The sequence below is a fragment of the Salvia miltiorrhiza genome, chromosome 4 (genome assembly GCF_028751815.1).
Source record: "Salvia miltiorrhiza cultivar Shanhuang (shh) chromosome 4, IMPLAD_Smil_shh, whole genome shotgun sequence".
NCBI classification, from domain to species: domain Eukaryota; kingdom Viridiplantae; phylum Streptophyta; class Magnoliopsida; order Lamiales; family Lamiaceae; genus Salvia; species Salvia miltiorrhiza.
The window spans coordinates 23,309,299-23,328,629 of record NC_080390.1 but is presented as its reverse complement, the minus strand read 5'-3'; the positions used below and the strand labels follow the sequence as shown (position 1 = coordinate 23,328,629).

The 19,331-nt window shown below is 38.3% G+C and overlaps 1 protein-coding gene across 1 annotated transcript; it reads right to left on the bottom strand.

The window, feature by feature from the left end:
• Positions 1–1,101: 1,101 nt before the first annotated feature.
• LOC131019466 (outer envelope protein 64, mitochondrial) lies at positions 1,102–10,416 on the bottom strand. Its single transcript, XM_057948015.1, has 13 exons — positions 10,000–10,416; positions 8,666–8,818; positions 7,171–7,295; positions 6,216–6,341; positions 5,645–5,827; positions 5,360–5,501; positions 4,888–5,056; positions 4,055–4,189; positions 3,726–3,926; positions 2,759–2,886; positions 2,618–2,669; positions 1,846–1,915; positions 1,102–1,424 (listed from the first exon to the last, which is right to left on the bottom strand). The coding sequence occupies exons 1-13, from the start codon at positions 10,236–10,238 to the stop codon at positions 1,342–1,344; spliced, it is 1,806 nt and encodes a 601-aa protein (XP_057803998.1). The 5' UTR covers positions 10,239–10,416; the 3' UTR covers positions 1,102–1,341.
• Positions 10,417–19,331: the final 8,915 nt, after the last annotated feature.

Below are 19,331 nucleotides of genomic sequence, written 5' to 3'. Positions count from 1 at the left end.
GTTATATGCACAATGAAAACATGACCACTTGTTTTTTAAATGTGCAAGAACCAAAAAAGAATGAGATCTCATCCGTGAATGGCTAAAGCTTAGACAACAAATGAGCACGATCCTTAGTGCTATCAAACACCTCACGACTAAAAATCAATGATCCACAATAATTTAAATAGCTAAGTCAGTGGCATTAGCTATCACAGTCAATCACTTTTGGTTTACCCGCAACCAAGTCATCTTTGAGGACGAACCCTTGGGTATCAAAAGGATTATCAAGAAAATCGAGAGTGATACTTATAGATCCCTCAACGAAATCTTCCCTCCGGAAGAAGTGCGAGCTCACATGAAATTTAACACCCTCGTAGCAAATACAATGGGCATAACCCGATGACATTATCAGCTCCTGCCCAAGACTGGTACTCGACCTTCAATCAGAGCCTGTCGAGCAATGCCCGAAGATCCATGCACCCATGATCGGCACTCGACTTAAAAAAAATAGGGAATAAGTATAAACTAAACTCGTGCCTTGTTTATACCTATTGCACCTAGTGCATTTGAACAAATAATACCACAAATACACATCATCAATGTATGTTATTATCAACTTGTAATAACGTCTTTTGCAAAGATTCCCTTTATTTTTCTTAAGGACTCATGACTTTGAGTCCTTCCCACTCCTGCCCCCAATCCATTGGATTGTAGCGGCTATCTTCCCCCTTGGGTATGCCCAAGAAGATAATTTGTAATTTATTCATTTGATTTTTTTTTCTTTATTTTAATAAATGTATTTTTTTCATAAAAAAGATAATAATAAAGCCAACAACTTAACAACTAAACTCAAAATAAATAATAGTAACAATTAATAATCTTTCCATGAGCATAAACCACCCCACGGACGCATGCTATCAAGAGTATAGTTGTAAATTTGGCATACGGTTAGAAGTTGAAAACTAACGTACAAGGTAGAATAAATACATAAAACATTATATAAACAAGATAACGTAGAATCATGGGCCTTACCAACACCAACAGCACTGGAGCTCGTCAATAAGGATATTTTCATTAATAGGATCCAAAATCATTGAAGATAGTAATCAGCTCAAGACGAAACACAAATATGGGTTCTTATATGTCGAAGAGAAATCCATTCTTGAAGGTAAACTACGTATATGTATATACATATCTCAAAATGAAATGGCTAAACTGATTTATCTAATGTTCTCGTAGAGTTCGTTACACCATTAGCCACCTTAAACTCTGAAATTGTTTCCTAATTAAAGAATCGTTACCTTAACAACAGCTGTTCGGTATGTCCAACCTCAAAAATCAGATGAAGCAGCAGAAGATTCAACTAATTAATTTCCTCAGCCTCTTTTCCGCTTGACTGGCGACCTTATTTTGTGGTTCGAGAACTAGTGCATGCTTGAAGTCTGAGTTACCACAACAGATTATGAATTAGATCTAGAGAAGTTGATAACCTTTATCTGCTCATCAAGAAAGATTTAATAATTGTGATGACACGTAAAGACAGGATTGTACCTCTAACCTCTCATCTAGTTTTGTTCCTAGAAACACAATGTGAACATTTGACACAACTACATTTGACACAAATAATGAATTCAACAGTTTACTAGATCAGACTAGCTAATGTATGGTAATTTGCAACTTAATTTTGTGCCTAGCTGGATAAAGACTTCCAACAACTAAAATTTACTTCAGGTTCTCCTTAACTACTCTTATAATTTAGTCAACTTTTCATGGCTTTGCAATAAAAGGTAATAGAGTCGATAACATGTATGCTGCAATCATGCACTAAAGAACTGCACGTGTTCATGAGTGATGAGTCCTGACCTTCAATAGCTTCTTTGTAGAAAAGCAGTGATTCTTTAGCTGTCCCTCGTCTCAAATAGGCCTTCACATACTGTGGGGCGGGAGAGAAGGGAAAATAAGTCGGATATCATTTTAAGTGAAGATTAGCATGCACTTGTCAGCAAAGAACATTTCTTTCATTGGTTTGACTGATACAGGGAGGACTAATAAACAGAACTTTGAAACATATATAATTGAACAATGAGGGCCGCAATATGATTGAATGAAGCATGTAGTCAGGTTTTCATGCTAGAAAAACGATCAGGGAATACTGACAATGAAGAGAACTCCAAGTACTAAAAGAAGAACACATCCAAGATGAAAAAATGGGTTATTCATATTTTATTGGCAGAACATATTCGGTACAATTACAAAAGAACACTCAGTCTAGACCTATTTGAACATTAGAAAACTGTGTCAGGTTCAGGATATAAAATCAACTAAAAATAGTCATCATTTGAAGAGCATGAGATAATAATATAAGGTTCATCTTTAATGAATGTTTAGGTAGAGATGTATTGAAGCACGAAAACAGATGTGAATCGAGCAGAGCGCTACAAATCACCAAATTTGGATGCAAAGAGCTGGAAAAACATCCACCGCCAAGATAACACCCAAAAAGGAAGGAGGTATGCAAATGGGACTGTATGAATATGTCAATTGACTCAATTTAGTGGGGGATAACTAGATTCAATTATTCAAAAACAGCAACACAACCCTATCATTAGGAAAAGCAAGATCAAGCTCCCCTGACCTTTTTATCCAGAGATATTGCCTTGCTACAATCTTCTTCAGCTTGCTGATAGCTGCATAAAAAGCTACGTGTAAGGACAATAGTTTGCCAAATGACAAGAAAAGAAAATGCTGCTGTAAATAATGGTGGAATGTGTCCAACCATCCCAACTCTAAATAAGCAGCTGCCCGATTGGAATAGTAGGTAGCATTTGCATCATTCAATTTTATTGCCTCAGTATAAAAACTGACAGCCTTATTCCACTGTTTTTCTTTGTAAGCGGCATTACCCTGTAGAAATATTATGTAAAAACAAATGACATTGGCAATCATCCTGAAATCAGAAGGCAACATAAGAAAGGAAATTTATCCAGAACAAGAATATAGATGATATACTACTCCAAGGACTAAAATTGTAAAAGAATGAAAACAAAGATTAGAAGTAATACAGAAGAGAAATATTGTTATTCACTAAAACATGTATATTCCGGACATGTAACAATTTGAGATCACAGGCTTGCAAAACTTCAACTATAATATTCGTCATAGATAAACAAGAACATTATAAGACATTACAGTGAGTGAAGTATTTATCTATCTTTAAATGGCAACCTGATCAGCCTCTATCAGTTAACCCAGAAGAAAGGCCACTCGCTTAAATTATTGTGGCAATCTCAAATCCAAATATATATACTGTCACCCCTGTTGCAGTTTAGATTGTTCCAATGGCATCTTTAGAGCCATGGCCACACTCTGTGACAAGGACATGCTGAATAAGTTTAAAGTGGCAATCATGTCTTTTGAGCTTCTATTTCTATTTGGTTTTCCCTCTCTTTTCCAAGTGTCAACTGGTTTTCATCCTGGGTGTGTGTGTTGTCATACAAAGATCAAAGGCATGCTCATTTGTCCAACAGGATAAAAACAAGCAAGCAGCCAAACTCTTCACTCTCTCTCACTCTGACTACCGCCAATTCCATCAAGACAAGTAGTTCATCCAAACAAATAGCATCTGTGTGGTGTGAATATTATAGTAAAATATAACACTTCGTCTCTAAAAAGACCACAAGAACAATTTGAGTTACAATTTTAAGAAATTCATGAAAATTTGGTATATGATGAGAGAAATGGACCTTTTCTTTAAGAAGTTCGGCAGTATCCATGTTACTGTTTGCATCAGGCAGCGGAGAGGAGCTGGATATGATGCTGACTTCTTGTTGAAGAGAGGAATACATATCCAAGACAGTATCAAGTAGGAATTTATCAGTCCCATGTGATGCAACAAGTGATATAGAAACTGGAGAGTCATCATGTGTCCCGAGTGGAATCGCCGCCTGAATATCCAAAATAACAAGATTAAAGATGACCTTATGTCTGGCAGATGCGCAGGAGTCCTTTAGGAATGGTTGGGTGGAAGGGTGACGATTGTGACAAGCAGCCAAAACCTTGCAATGTAGATTACCTGACAACCTCCAGACATACTTGTTATGCCCAACAAAGCATATGTTCTGTCATGGAACTCAGCAAGGAGACTTGTTTTGGAATTCAGCTTGAATGGGGGATCACACACTGTGGGAATTATTAATATCCCATCATCCTTCAAAAGTTAAGCATACATAATTATGAAACAAAAGCTACAAATGGAAGAAAGAAAAGATTCGCAACCAACAAAACAGTCAGTACAAAACATAAAATGTCAAAAGCCTCCAAGGTTCTTCCACACTCTACGGTCTCTACCCAATACAGACTCCTACTTTCTTAACAGAATACAATTTTCATTAAACGAAAATGCTTGGAATGTAAAGATTCTTTCTTGCATCACTTCCACAATCCATAATGCTCAATTAAAGGTAAGAAAGCACTCATTCCAAGCTTAATTTACACTACCACTATGGTTATAGATTTAGAGTATGACAGTAGTCTCTATCTAAACCATGTCATGGTATCATAAACATGATACTGATATAAAATTCTATCTTCAAATTCAAGTTAGCAACATAATCTCTAGTCCTAGTTTCCACCACACCAGATGAACCAAAATTAATTAAAGATGTAAATGTCCCAAACGTTTGTGTGGATTCAATATTGCAACCAAAGCTATGATTTCCTTTAAGCCAATCAATACTTAAAAAGACAAACGTGGCTTTTCCCAAAAAGGAATATTATGAATCGTGAAGACTAAACCAGAAGAACCCTCAATATCCAAAAACATCCATCAACAAGCCCCAAACCCCAGTCAATCTTTCCACACAATATAGGATAAGGTTCCACTCTGTTGAATATACCACGACATACCTTCAAGAGACTCCGTAGAGCTGCTCGCATTTCTACTTTCACTTTATACAGACTTTTGACATTCTCTTGGGTTGTGTTTATTGCTGCCCAAACACGATTAGAGATATCAGAGCCTAGTTTCGGTTTGGTGGATTTAACCCACTCTTCATGATTGATTTTGAACTCATGTCTGAAAAGTAAAAGTGCTGGTCAGAGACAAATAAACTAGTTTACTTGAAAAGAAATGGTCAACTTCAATCCTTTCATGAAAAGGAAATTCTTTTCCTTTATCTTCCCTTCCACAAAAGGGGGAAATCGATGGAAAAAAATATAAGAAGCCCCAACTGCAATTCATATGCTGATTACTGAAGTAAAATACTTATACATGTTGCTAAATATACTACAAAAATAGAGTTTGGCAATGATATGTACTATGTCAAAAGCTGAATACAAGATCGATTTAGCAAAAATACTTTAAGTTTTCAGGGAAAACCTTTGCAGCAATAGCATCGCTGAAGACAATGCTCTTAAAGTAGCTGCAGTTTGCTTGTTTGTCGATTCTTCACAGAAAAGTTCCAGGCTGGGGACATTTGAAGCAATGTACTGACCAAATTGAATATGTTTAAGTTTACCGTCTGCAAAATAAAGAACAAATATAAGGAGATCTGCATATATTTTTTGAAATATTTTTTTACCCAACATTTGAAAATATTATTAGTAAAACTAAGTTGAAGCAGAAAACAAATGTATTTCTATTATAAATTATGGAAAAACTTACAGCCAGATAATTTCTCCATTGCTTTGCTCACAACAGAGACAGTCTTCTGAAGGGGAATCTTTGACAACTGGAAAAGGTCATCAGCTATAATTATGTGCCGGGTCCTTTTAGGCTCAAGGGGACTTAAACGAAGAAGAGCATGTCCCACACAATGCAACAAGGATGGATCAGATGCAAACCATCCTACAATAATGTTGTTATCAAAATACAATATCAAAAATGGACAACAAAGAATATTTTTTCTACATCTTAATAATTATAATCTTCAGCAAGAAGCATGGGCATCACATGTGGAGGAACTAGAATGACATAATGTTCTGATGACCAAAACCATGACAAGTGGCAACGAACTCTTCCAAAACTAATCTTTTTAGTCTATTTTCAAGCCAGCTCGGATCTAAGACTAGATTAAGTTACCTATACATAAATAATCTTTTTAATCTATTTTCAAACCAGCTCAATTCAGCGCAAACAAAGATGATAGATAATTATAAATGTTGGTGTACGTATAAAAACAAGTCCCGGCAATCTAACAAAAGTTCAAACGTTTGAAACTCCAATGTACACATACCAATAGTATCCAAGCTTTGGGAGTTTGGCAAGACACCAACTGTAGACACAAGTCCATGAGATGGCCTGAATCCAAAGATACCACAAAATGATGCTGGTACTCTTATACAGCCAACTGAATCGATGCCTACAATACGAGTTCAAATTCATGAAAATCATGAAACAGCAAGTTTTTCTAGGAACACTAATATTTTAAAGAAATTTGTGCAAATAGATAGTGATGGCAGTAACTATCATAAAAGTCAGAAAATGAATAGCACAAAATCATGTAGCAGAATAACATTGAACACTTCAACCATAAGATACGACAATATTATGGAATCAAAAAATGTTTTAAACTAACTAAAAGTGAACTACGACAAAACTTGAAGAATACATTTTTTATGGTTTTATTTCTTTTCAACGATGAGGAATAAAAAAATTAGGATCAGTCTTTAGCTATATGCTATAGAGAGGAGTGAGGTAGAAAGAGCTGCAAGAGAAAGCACAAAAGAAATAACATATGATGAGCCACAAGAAAGTTACATGTCTGCAATAGAATCTCTCTGAGGTAAAAAAAAAAAAAAAAAAAAAGAAACCCCCACATTGCAGATGCGAAGCCAGCAGACCAATCTATAATGCTATTAGAAATGGTTAAAGGCAAAAATGTAACTTGTTACTTTTGAAATGGAAAAGAAACTACAAAAGGATAGATAATCTTATCTGAAAGGACCTATTGGATATATTAAGTTATGAGCTGTTTTATACCACTAAAAGATGCAACCCAAGGCGTATTGTTGATAATTAAATTGTGTTCTACCAATGAAGTTCAGCAAGTACGTATGGAAAGATGATATTCAACAAGAGCTATGTTAAACTCGATTTCGAAAAAAGAAATAACATTCACAATTACCCTAACCCCTAAACACAGAAATCTCAAAGATTTTAGGATAATATATCGGAGCAAAAGATCACACCCAGAGCAAAATCTACAATTTGGGCAGCAACAGCCACTGCGGATCCACTAGATGATCCTCGAGGAACATAAGATGTCTTCTTGGGGTTGATTGGAGTCCCGTAGTTTTTGTTTTCCCCTAATATTCTGCAATCATGGTCAAGAATTGAAATCAGTATCCTTCCACAACCCCCATACCCCTCCTTATCCCAAAAATCCTTCAAAAACCAAATATGTGTAAAGATGCAATAAATAAAGGAAAGAGAGAGATAATGACAAGAAAAGGCAACCAATAAGCAGTGTTTCCCATACCAAGAAACATATTATTCCAAGCTCTAGCACTTGATATTAGAGTTTGCCATATAGCGCAATAGTTTTGGATTATAGTGGTGGGGAAATAGCATTTATGGTGCCTAGAAACATTGCCCCCAACATTATTGGATTCACCATTTAACGTACTGTATCTTAGTTTCACTCTAAGCCCATTATCCATTAGTCTCATGCAAAATCCAATGAAGGGCCAAAATAAAAGGACCAAGACCAAAGGGATACATGATGAACGTGCAACTTCGAGCTGCGAAAATAACTGTAAGTAGCCAAGAGATTGAGCACTCAGTTATAGCCAAACCAAAAGAAAGCAAGTAAAGGGGTTGTTTAAATTCAAGAAAGAAAAAAATAGATGCCAAGTGAATGTAAAAGGACCTAGAAGCATCCTACCCACAACTAAATCATAAACTTCCTGTACTTCGAGAAACAGACTCGTTAGTTGAAGGATGATACCATTTGCTTAGTCGTTAAAATTGTAATGAACTGGTTTTTTTTTCCAGAAATGCATGGCACTAATTACAAGACAGAACGTTATGATAGTGAATGTGGGGCCACACCACCTATCAATGCGTGGTGCACAACTTTATTTCTTTGATTATGAAACATAAATTTTATTAAAAGATGGAAAATTATGCAAGAGAAGATGTGAACTAGTATGAAGGAAAGAATTGTCCCTTGAAAAATGAGGGCCATCATTTCTTAACAAAAAATTCTAATCCCTAACAAGTAACAACCTTTGTACCATACAATTATTTTAAAATCAGGTATATTACGCCCACTTAGAAATTATAACCAAACATAATCTGAGTTGGATGTTAGACAAATGCAGAAGCCTTTCTCATTTGATGTTAAACCCTCATCAGTTAGATGATATCTTTCTCCCAAGCGTGATTCTGGTGTCCCTGCATGAAATGCATGAGCTAATTTCATCCCAAAACTAACCATCAGAAAATGCATGTATTCAGAAGACATGTGTTGCACATAAAAGAGGGACGAGAATTAGGCAAGGCCTGGCTTGCAAGGGAAAATGGATTTATCCTTGCCCTGAAAAGTTATACCTTAAACTATTATGGTAACACTCTAGTAGAACTGATTTCGTGACATTAGCATTTCATTTCATAACTCATCACGGTCATCCATAGTCAGAAGAAGCAGTGTAAGAAAAGCAAATTTCGGGTAAGAAGTAATACCCATAACCAAGCTGATCCATGACTGTCTTTCCTACACAGGTTGCCCCACTTCTTAGCATTGTCTTCACCGCTTCAGCAGTATTTGATGTTGCCTCATGTGTCCTCTTCCAATCTACACTTCCGTATCCCGTTATGTAGCCCTTCACATCAAAGCTACAGGACATACATATGATGAAAGTCATGAGTGACTACATTCATACTAATCTCATAAGTCATACACCTTACGACAAAATATCACAAATCTCAGCATAATCAAGCAGACTGGTAACCTTGTAAGAAGGAAAAAGTTACATGAACTTGTCGCCGGTGAAAAGCTAAGCTCCTCTCTTTTCTTAGAGGGTGTTTGGCAAAGCTTATTTCAGGGAGCTTATAAGCTCCAACAGCTTATAAGATGTTTCAACTTTCAAGAGCTTATAAGATACTTCCTCCGTCCCAATTCAATAGGCCACAAGTCCGGGCACGGATATTAAGAAACGAATAGTTTATAAAAAATTAGGAGAGAGAAAGTAGCTTTTTTTTAAGGGTAAATTTGTTATAAAAAAAATAGGAGAGAGAAATGAAGATATTATTTTTTTAAGTGAAAGAAGAGATAATTGTGTGGGGGCCACAATGGCATTTGATGTAAATAATGAGTTGTGTGAGGGTGTTTGTTATGCATGATTTTCCATTTTAGGAAGTGGCATATTGAATTGGGACGTCCGAACGAAGAAATATAACCTATTGAATTGGGACAGAGGGAGTATAATGTATTAAGAGCGCATAAGTTTTCAAAATATTTGGATAATTGAACTTGTAAGTCAGAGGGAGAATGTGAGTTAGAGATAAAAAATTGAAAATAGATAAAACTGGAAGGGTGTATGATGAAAATAATAAACAATAGAAGGGTAATTTTTGTAAGATGATTTTTGCATATAAGATTATGAAAAAATAAGTTGGAATTGACGAACCTATTTATGGGGAGCTTATAAACTGTTGGAGCTTATTTTTACAACTAAGCTTATTTTGGCAAACACTTTTTGAGAGCCTATAACCTCCTAAACAACTTATAAGTTGTTTTAAGGACAAACACCCCCTTAATGATTTCACAGAAACTAAAACACTAGAACTCTACCGCGCACAGAATCTTCTAGCATTTCAAGGTTCACAGATGGCAGTCTTATCACAACTATTTCAATAAAACCAATGAACTCGATACTTTCCCTAATACATTTACTTGGATCAAACCCACTGAACCAAAATATAAGTCAACCAAGAAATTTTGAGATCGATCAACCCGAATTCAGAATCATGAAAAATTAAGTAACAATAGAAGAAGAAAAGAAGTCATCACATACTTGTCACTGATAGCGAAGGTGAGACCAGAGAGCGGAAGGCGAGCAGCCGGCGGAGGAGGCTGAGGAGATGGAAGGAGCTCGAAGCGCTCAACAAAAGCTCCAAAATCTTCATTAACGCTGCTCTTGGCGTTGAGACGGCGGCGATGTACCTCGGCGAGGATCAAAACTCCGGCAAGGCCCACACCTATCACCACCCACACCTTCGGGTTCGATACATTTAGCTTCGACAGTTTGGACATTTTTAGCGATCAAGAAATGATGATCGGATTGAAATTGAATAGTCGGCTAATTATAAAGAGTTTGTCTCCGGCGACATCACCGCCGTCAAGATTTTGAAGCAAAAACTGAGATACAGGGGTTTTAGAGAGAGAAAGGGTTTAAGGGAGAGAGAAACAGGGGGTTTTGGGGAGGGGTTTTACTGTATAATAATCTGAGCTGTAGCATTTGTACTAGGCGCGTACGAGAGACGCGCATATTTTCTTGTTTAACGGGCAAGTAAAAAAATACTCCCTCCGTCCCTGAAATGGCTTCCTCTTTGGGGACGGCACAGGTTTTAATAAAAAGTTGTAAAGTGTATTGATAGTGGAGAAAAAGTGATATAATTATTATTGGAAGTTGTGAAAAGTGTTATAATTAGTATTGGGAGTGGTGAAAAGTGAAAAGTAAGAATAAATAAAATATTATTAGTGGTGGGGTAGGTTTCCAAAAATGGAAAGAAAAAAAGAGGAAGTTATTTGGGGGACGTCCCAAAATGGAAAAAGAGGAAGTTATTTTAGGGACGGAGGGAGTACTTGTATTTGAAAAATATTTAAATATACTGTTCATTTTCTATTAGGCTTATCTCATTTCATTTGAACACGATTATTAAGGAGTACAAACATATAAAAGTATGGGTCATATTATTTGTAGTGTAAAATTATTATCAAATATAAAAATATGACAAGATCAATGGAACAATTCAAAAAAAAAATATGACAAAATTAATGTGACGGAGAAAATATATACTTATTATTTTTTTAATAAATATAATGAAAAATAAATAAATCTAAAGTCATATTTAATAATATGAAATGGAATGAGGAGAAAATAGAAGGCAGACAAAAATAGAATGAAGATACAAATAAAATGACAAATTTTAATCAACTCATATATGCTTGTATATACAAAAAAAAATATAGCATGAAATCAATTAATCATTTATGTAAAATTAATATTTTATATCAACAATCTTAATGTAAGAAAAAGTTTGGAGAGAGAGAAATATTAAAAAAATGAAAATTTTAGAGAAAGAAAATTTTAGAAATAGAAAATTATAGAATAGAAAAATTTGGAGAGAGAAAATTTTCTCTTTTCAAAAATTTTACTCTCTAAAGTTTGACCTTCTATAAATTCTCTCCCTAAAATTTTCTCTTTAAAAATTTCTTCTCTATAAATTCTCACTTTAATTTCTATGATTTGTTTCTCCCTAAAATTTACATTTTAAAATTTCTTATTTGTAAATTTTATCTCTTTAAAATTTTGTCTCTCTAGCATTTTCTATGTACCAATTTTCTTTCTAAAAAATTCTCTATCAAAAAAATTTACTTTTAAATTATTTTCTCTATATTTTTTTGTCTCTAAAATCTTCTCTATATAAGAGTATTTGATTAAATAATATTATATAAATAATTTAATCAAATAATACTAATGTGGATAGTTTTGTGCATTTCTTTTATTGGGCTCATCTTTATAAGGTTTGACCAGGATATAAAGGCTTAAAAGCCTCATAATTGATTTATGGCCAAAACTAACAGTTAATACATATATATATATATATATATATATATATATATGTGTGTGTGTGTGTGTGAGTTGTCCCAAATATTGTTAGTGGAAATACTTGAAACTACCCAATTTTATAAGACCTCATGCTCACTTTAATTTATTCATATACTAATTAATAGTAGAAAGTTTAAAATGATGGAGTGGAATAGAATGAACGAGCGAAAAGTTTAAAATGAGGGTGTAGAAACTTAAAATAAACTAGCGGAAAGTTTGTATTATAACCGGAAACCTTGAAGCATAAATCTTAATTGCTTTATAACTGAAAACCTTGAAGTGGAAAGTTTAATTGGCAGAAACTTCAATTAAGGAAGCAGACTTAAAACAATACAAATAAAAGCCGGAAACTTCATAGTCAGAAACTTCATAGGCGGAAACTTCATTCACATGCATTCAAATATTATCTCACACTCATACGCATGCAATACTAAATGACAAAAGAATAAGAATCATAGTACAAATCACTATTTCAATCACAATAATTGTCTCTCATGTCACAATCACTGCATCTTTTTTTATCAAACAAATAGAAAAATTAAGGTGAATATGGAATGTAGAAAAATTAAAAAAATGGATATTTCTAATACACACTTTTAAAAACTTGTATGATGAGGACTGTAATACCCATCAGCGTTGTGCTTAGCAATAATACAGGGACATTTTACCTAATTATTTTTATTATTATTAATATTAAATAAACTAACCAGAGACCGCCTTGCCAGAGTGCAGGTTGGTAGAGACCGCCTCGCCAGAGTGCGTCGTGGCAGAGCCAACCTGCCAGAGACTGAGTTCAACCAGAGTTGTCCTTACCAGAGCGTAGAGTTACCCGCCTTGCCAGAGTGCAGAGCTACCAGAGACAACATGCCAGAGCAGAGCTACAAGAGACAGAGTTCAACCAGAGACAACTCTGCCGAAAGCCCTACCAGAGTGAAGCGTTTCCAGAGCCAGTCTTGCCGAGACTCAGCTTTACCACCAAGTTGGGCTTCATGGGCTTTAGGGTTAGGCTCAATTAATTATCTATAAATAGGGCTCTTGTACATGAAAAAAAGAGGAGGGTGATTCATTTCGGAGCAACACTTGTAAAATGTAACTACTTCGAAGTATAGTGGAAGAACTCGAAAACACTCGTGGATGTAGGTCTTAATGACCGAACCACGTAAATCTTGTCTCGTTTATCGCTTTCTAGTTTAGGTGTTGATATGATGCTTTATCATGCAGGTATGGGACTGCATATTCGAGGAGAACTTAAATAATTTGATAGGTGCTACTCATATCAACAAGATGCATCTTCTTTTCTGGTGCCCATGTGAAAGAAACTCCAAGGTTAAGCGTGTTTGGCTTGGAGCAATTCCAGGATAGGTGACTGACACGCACCCATCGTGTGGTACGATCAAAATACCTGTGTATGCCCCAGACGGACAGTACACGCTCCTATTGCTCGCAACCAAAGAACAGTCTTAGCAGCAAGTATAGGGTCGATCCCACGGAGAGTGAGGAACCACTGCACAAATTGAGTTGTCACGGTCTCAACCTGTTTATCTGCACAAGTAAACTTAAACAAAGATCAAATATAACAAGGGGTAAGGTTTTCGGTTAGGTTATAACTGTTGTCGATATTTGTATTGGTCATAGGCATACTGAGGATCTGTCCATGATCCATATAACCTCAAGGCGTGGCCCAAAGACATTAGAGCGTTTCAAGAGATCATACTTCACACTTAGGATGGTTGAGTCCATTGTAATCACTTGGTCAAAAGATCACAATTTTTCCCCGGTCACAAGGCTGTGCTTCACTTCTCCGTAGATAGTAGTCATACCCGTCATACACCAAGTATGACCCTCATCAACCTTCTCTCCCAAGGTCCCCGGAACTGCACCCTGAGCACATATGACTCACGGGATTGACATTTTCGGTACCAAACCGACCGATCATAGTCATACGTACGATGCAATAAGCGTCTTCCTTGTTTGATAACCATAGCTTTATGCCTCGTCACAGTGGATGGGTAGTCACTAGAGAAGCCCAAGATCGAGGGAGGACAGTGTATCCCATCAATCCTTTCCTCGCCGGATGGATCTACAATACCTTGAGGTGGTATTGCTCAGCTACTCGGTCAGCGCTTTACTGGTTGTCACGCCCAGGGCATCTGACCTTTTCTTGATATGGACAGGATTGTACCGAGTGGAGTTCTTCCGTTAGGTCCTTATTGGCCATGGTTCTGCCCAGATCCTGAAACTACTAGACTCAACCGAAAGCACAAATGCCTCACAATAGTTTTACATATTAACAATAATTATTTCCACCTCGTAACCTTACCAAGGGAACTACTCACATATATTGGAAAACGTAAATGCGAAATAGAATAAACACATGAATTAAAGGAAATTCGAAATACTTAATATCAAAAGTACCTAAGGCAACAACCTTGGATTTGTTCGTCACAGCGGAATTGAAATACGAAAAACAAATAAAGTGTTTGGTGCCAAAAATTAAAAATAACAAAGTAAATTGTTTTCTTGGTGAACTAACTAAAGTCTAAGTCTAGAAGAGCACTAAAAACTAATGTGTAAGTGTAAAATTTCGTAGGTCTCTCAATGTGTTCTCTGAAAATCTCTCCCTGCCAGCCACACATGTTGGACTTTAAATAGCAGTTCGGTAGCAGTCAAACCCTAGCTGGCAGACCATATCTGGTACTCCCTCCGTCCCACTCCAATAGGCTCACTTCATTTGGGCACGGAGATTAAGAAAACTTACTTTTTAGTAGAAAAGTGGTAGTAAAGTGGTGTGGTCCACACCAATTAAGTACAATTTTTTTTACCCAAAAAGGAAACTGAGCCTATTGGAGTGGGACAACCCAAAAAGGAAACTGAGCCTATTGGAGTGGGACGGAGGGAGTAGTTGATTTCCTTCCATATTTAGCTTGATCCTTGATTTGATTTGATTGATAATGGATCTCCAGCGGATTTGGGGTTGATTCCACATTATTCCAGATCCTTCCATTGCTAGAATTCGCCAGAATCTTCCGGGCAATCTCTTTCACACGTCTTTCCATATATAACTCCAACTGCTGACTGCAACTGCTGTGATGGCCTTACCAACTTCTTCTTTCAGTTGGCCTCATACCAGGTGGTACTCTTCGGAGGTTCCCGCGCCTCGAATGGTTCTGAGGGGTACTTTGTCGAGCTCTCTTCCTGGTTCATATATAGCCCATCTGTGCTGACTGCAACTGCTGTGATGGCCTTACCAACTGCTTCATTCTGTTAGCCTCACACCAGGTGGTACACTCCGAAGGTTCTCGCGCCTCGAATGGTTCTGAGGGGTACTGCGTCGTGCTCTCTTCTTGGTAAGTTTCACTTCTGGAAGCTTGGATAGTTTTGTTCCGGTAATGCCCATTCTGACCATATTTCATGCATATGCCTTTTTTAAAGCTTCCTCATTCTGAATACCTATTTTCTCCCTAGAGGACTCAAACAAACACAAAGAAGATAAAAAATAGGGCCAAATAGCCCAAAAGTCGAAGACGCGTGAGTGACCCCCAAGGAAGTTTCTCGGGGAGCGTGCGAGTGAGATAAAACACGCTAGAAAAGACTCGTGTTGGTTTATGGGGACAACCGTCAAGTCTGGAGCCGGGCTGTTATAGATTTCGTGTGAATTATCTGATTAATAGTTTGCATGTGTAGCTATTCGGTTTGAGACCTATGGGAGATAACTGTTTAGCGAATTTAGGAATGTATGATGTGATCTTAACCTTGAGACCTCGCTGAGATAGGTGGATCATAGGGAGCTATTCTTAGGAACTATTGGGAGTTAGTAGATTTTCTTGAGACCTAACGGAGATAGAGAATTTACTAATCTACGATCTTTGCTGCTCTAGCGAGAGTAATTGATTAATTAAGTGATCTCTCATCATAACTGGATTAAATTGTTTAATAGGATTAATAGATTCATTATGTGGATTTAGTTAGTGAAATTATTACCCTAGGATCAGTTGTTTTATCAATTGATTTTTCTTTACCTAAATTTTATTTGCTACGTTCTAAGTTTAGTTTTTATTAAAACCTTTAATCTGTTTGCTTTGCCTGAATATTGCTAGAGTTTACTTAGGATTACTTAGAGTGATTCGTCATAATAGTCCCTGTGGATACGATACTCTGTTACATATTTTCGTGCTACAATTACACTGTTTAGTTGCAGTTTTATCGCTAGTTAAAATAGTGATCATAGACCTCCATCGTCTGCCCTATTAAGTTTGCAAATATTTTGTTGACCAGGCGTTGATACGATGCTCTTTCATTTTTTCAACCCGAATGGCATGAAGATGTAGCAATATTCTCCTCGTCATCAGGGTGTATTCGTATTTTATGATACCCGAAGTAAGCATCCATGAAGCTTAGGAACTCATGGCCAGCTGTTGCATCTACCAACATGTCGATGTGGGGCAGAGGGAATGAATCATTCAGGCATGCCTTGTTAGCGAGCCATTCAAGGTAATGGACCTCTCGGATCAATCTATTCGTCAAAATCTTTTGGACCTCTTCATTGATAACTTGATTTCTTTCAGGAGCAAATTTCCTTTGTCTTTGCTTTCTTGGTGGATAACCTGGATGAACCTGTAACTTGTGAACAATAACACTCGGGTCAATCCCCGTCATGTCCGCGTGGAACTAAGCAAAACAATCATAGTGTTGAGATAAGAAATTGATAAGCTTCTCTCAGGAGTCGGGGTCAAGTTTTGTTCCAATCCAAACTTTGTGGTCCGGATGGTCCATCCATGTGGATTTGGACTTCATCTATCTTTATAGCTTCTTCCTCAATCAGGCTACATGGTCGTTTTGGACAAGCGGGTCGATCAAGTTGATCTGCTATAACAGCTTTGCTGCCTGGATGGATTTGGGGCGGGCTAGTAGGTTGCGACCCCTCTTCGGGCTCATCTGGTCGTGCATGTTTATTTGATGGAGATGGTTGATCCATCTTTCGGTGGGTCGAACCATCTTGTTGTAATTGCTATTGAGTGGTATGATTTGCCTTCATGGTCGTTTGGTAGCATGCTCTTAAATCTTTTTGCTCGTCCTTGATCTCCTTAATGCCCCATTTGGTTGGGAACCGAATCACTTGGTGGTAGGTAGATGGCATTGCTTCCATATTATGGATCCACGATTGTCCCAAAATGACGTTGAACGCGAAAGGGGCATTGATCACTAGGAACTTGGTTGATTGATTCACCTCTTCGGCATAGATGAGGGTGAAGAAGCTTGTCTGGCAGGGCATGTTGGCTCCCGCCTTGTTAGACTTCGCTTGTCGGGTATATTTTTTTGCTGCTGAATGGGTGATCCCGCTTACTTCAGAGCCACCAGATATGACATTCACGGTTCTTTCATGAGGTGGTGGGTTTGGCGGTGTAGCCTCTCTATGGTCATCCTGTCTATCTTTTTCTTGTTGTAGGGTCTGCTTGCCCTTCTCGGTTAGGTAATCGGTGAGGTGGCCTTGTTTTAGTAGGTGGGCCACTTCCAACCTGAGGGTGATGCAATCCTCCGTCCGATGCCCATGGTCTGCGTGGAACTCACACCACTTGGACCTGTCCCTCTGGTCGGCTGGGGCCTTCATCCTCTTTGGCCATTTGACCTTGTTGCCCAGGTTCTTTAATGCTTCAACTGCTTCGGCGGGGGAGATGGATAGGGCATACTCTGGAATCTTTGCTTTCTCACGGGGGCGTGTGTCGGGTGCTCTATCGTACTCGTCCCTTCCTCGGCTTTATCGATAAGGTGGTGGATATGGTTCAGCACGTCTGTCACGACCTGATTTTTTGTCTACCTGATGGTCTCTTTCGGGTCTACTAGGTGGGAAGACCCTCTGCATGTTGTATTAGTCTTCCTCCCACTTAATAAGTGCCCAAGCTTGGATCAACACGTCCTCCATAGTTTTGCATGGATACTTGGTGAGGGTCTTATAAAGATCTGAGCCAGGCAACAGACCCTTGCGAAAGGCGGTGACAACGGTCTGCTCGCTACAGTTGGTAATTGACACCTTCTCCTTATTGAAGCGTCCGATGTAGTCTCGGAGGGGTTATCCATGTCTTTGTATAATGGCGTACAGGTCTTTCGAGATCTTCTCCAAGTTCCTGCTACTTGCGTACTATTGGACAAAAATATCAGTTAGTTGGGCAAAAGAGCTAATAGAGTTATTTGGAAGATTCGTATACCACTGGAGGGCCGATCCTATTATACTAGAATCAAACCCCTTACACATGCACGCCTCCCTCATGTCACGAGGGGTGGCCACGGTGAACATCCTTTAGCGATATTGGGCAATATGGTCGTCTGGGTCGGATACGCCATCAAACATCTTCATGTGATGGAAGTTAAACTTCCTCGGTATTTCTACTAATGCTATCTCGTCCACGAAGGGCGAGTCAGCATAACAACTCTCCGCACTTTTCTTGATTGGGGCCGGGACTCCTGGGATTCGTTGGATGATGGCCTCCATATCTGCCAATCTTCTAGCCAAGGTGGGATCTAAATTTTGGAGGGTGTTGGACATGCCCTGTCGGCCCTGATCGACCTGAAATGGTTGATCTTGAATGCTGCCATTATGACCAAGTGGACATGTTCGCCTTGCTCCATCTGGTTGACCCGTTGGGGCGTCACGCATGAGGTCACCTTCGTGTGGTCCCGTGCCTATCGGGGTAGAATGGTCCATTCCTCCAACCGTCAGGTTGACTTGAGTGAGGGCTCCTATTACGTTTGTCCCAGTTGTCCTGGTTGTCCCAGACGTTTGGTCCAAGACGTGTGTTTCACCTGCATTCACATGAAGATTACCCGTGTTAGGATGAATAACCTCTGATCTATTGTTTCTTATCAAGGATGAAGGGTCATCTGGGTTGATCTCAGTTCCATTGGGTGTGAGCAGGATGTCCTCAATATCTATCATGTGGTTAATAGGAACCCGAAATCGATCAGGGCATTGTGTTTGACTTGGCGGAGGCGTTTGGATCTGGGTGAGAGCGTTCAGTCGGGCGAGTAGCTCTTGGTTTTGTTTTTCCAGCAACAACCGAATCTCCTTTTCCTAGGCCATCTGGTCCATCAGGGCATTGAGCTTGGCGCCTATCTCCACTTGGGCCAACAACTCGGTTTGTGAGGGAGCATCGGTCATGTCGCGTGTTTCATTTGGGGTACTCATGGTAGAGGTCAATGAGTATTCGTCGGGAATGCTTGATTGCTAGGGCCCCATGGTGGGTGTCAAATTGTTGGAGATAAATCCAACAACTATGGATAAAGACGTCGGGGTTGTCCGGTACGATAGGCACTAACAACCTAAAACACGAACAACGTCAGAGCCCTTCTTAGAGCACTGGTGGGGGTGTCGATGGAAGGGCCTCCGACGCTTAAGTTAGTAAACAATATTAAGAAACCGTATTGAAATAATTGAAATATAGTAAAGGGAAGAGTAAATCGGGTCGATTTGGTCGATGGGATTTAAGAGCGATTGAGCGATGAGCGAGGGCCGTTGGGTC

What these genes read in the sequence shown, in the direction of transcription:
- LOC131019466 (XM_057948015.1), bottom strand. Translation starts at nt 10,238, where the DNA reads ATGTCCAAACTGTCGAAGCTAAATGTATCGAACCCGAAGGTGTGGGTG. An exon ending in ACCTTCGCTATCAGTGACAA is followed by an intron (nt 8,819 to 9,999) that starts GTATGTGATGAC and finishes TATGTCCTGTAG; the next exon opens with CTTTGATGTGAAGGGCTACA. An exon ending in ATGGATCAGCTTGGTTATGG is followed by an intron (nt 7,296 to 8,665) that starts GTATTACTTCTT and finishes CCATGATTGCAG; the next exon opens with AATATTAGGGGAAAACAAAA.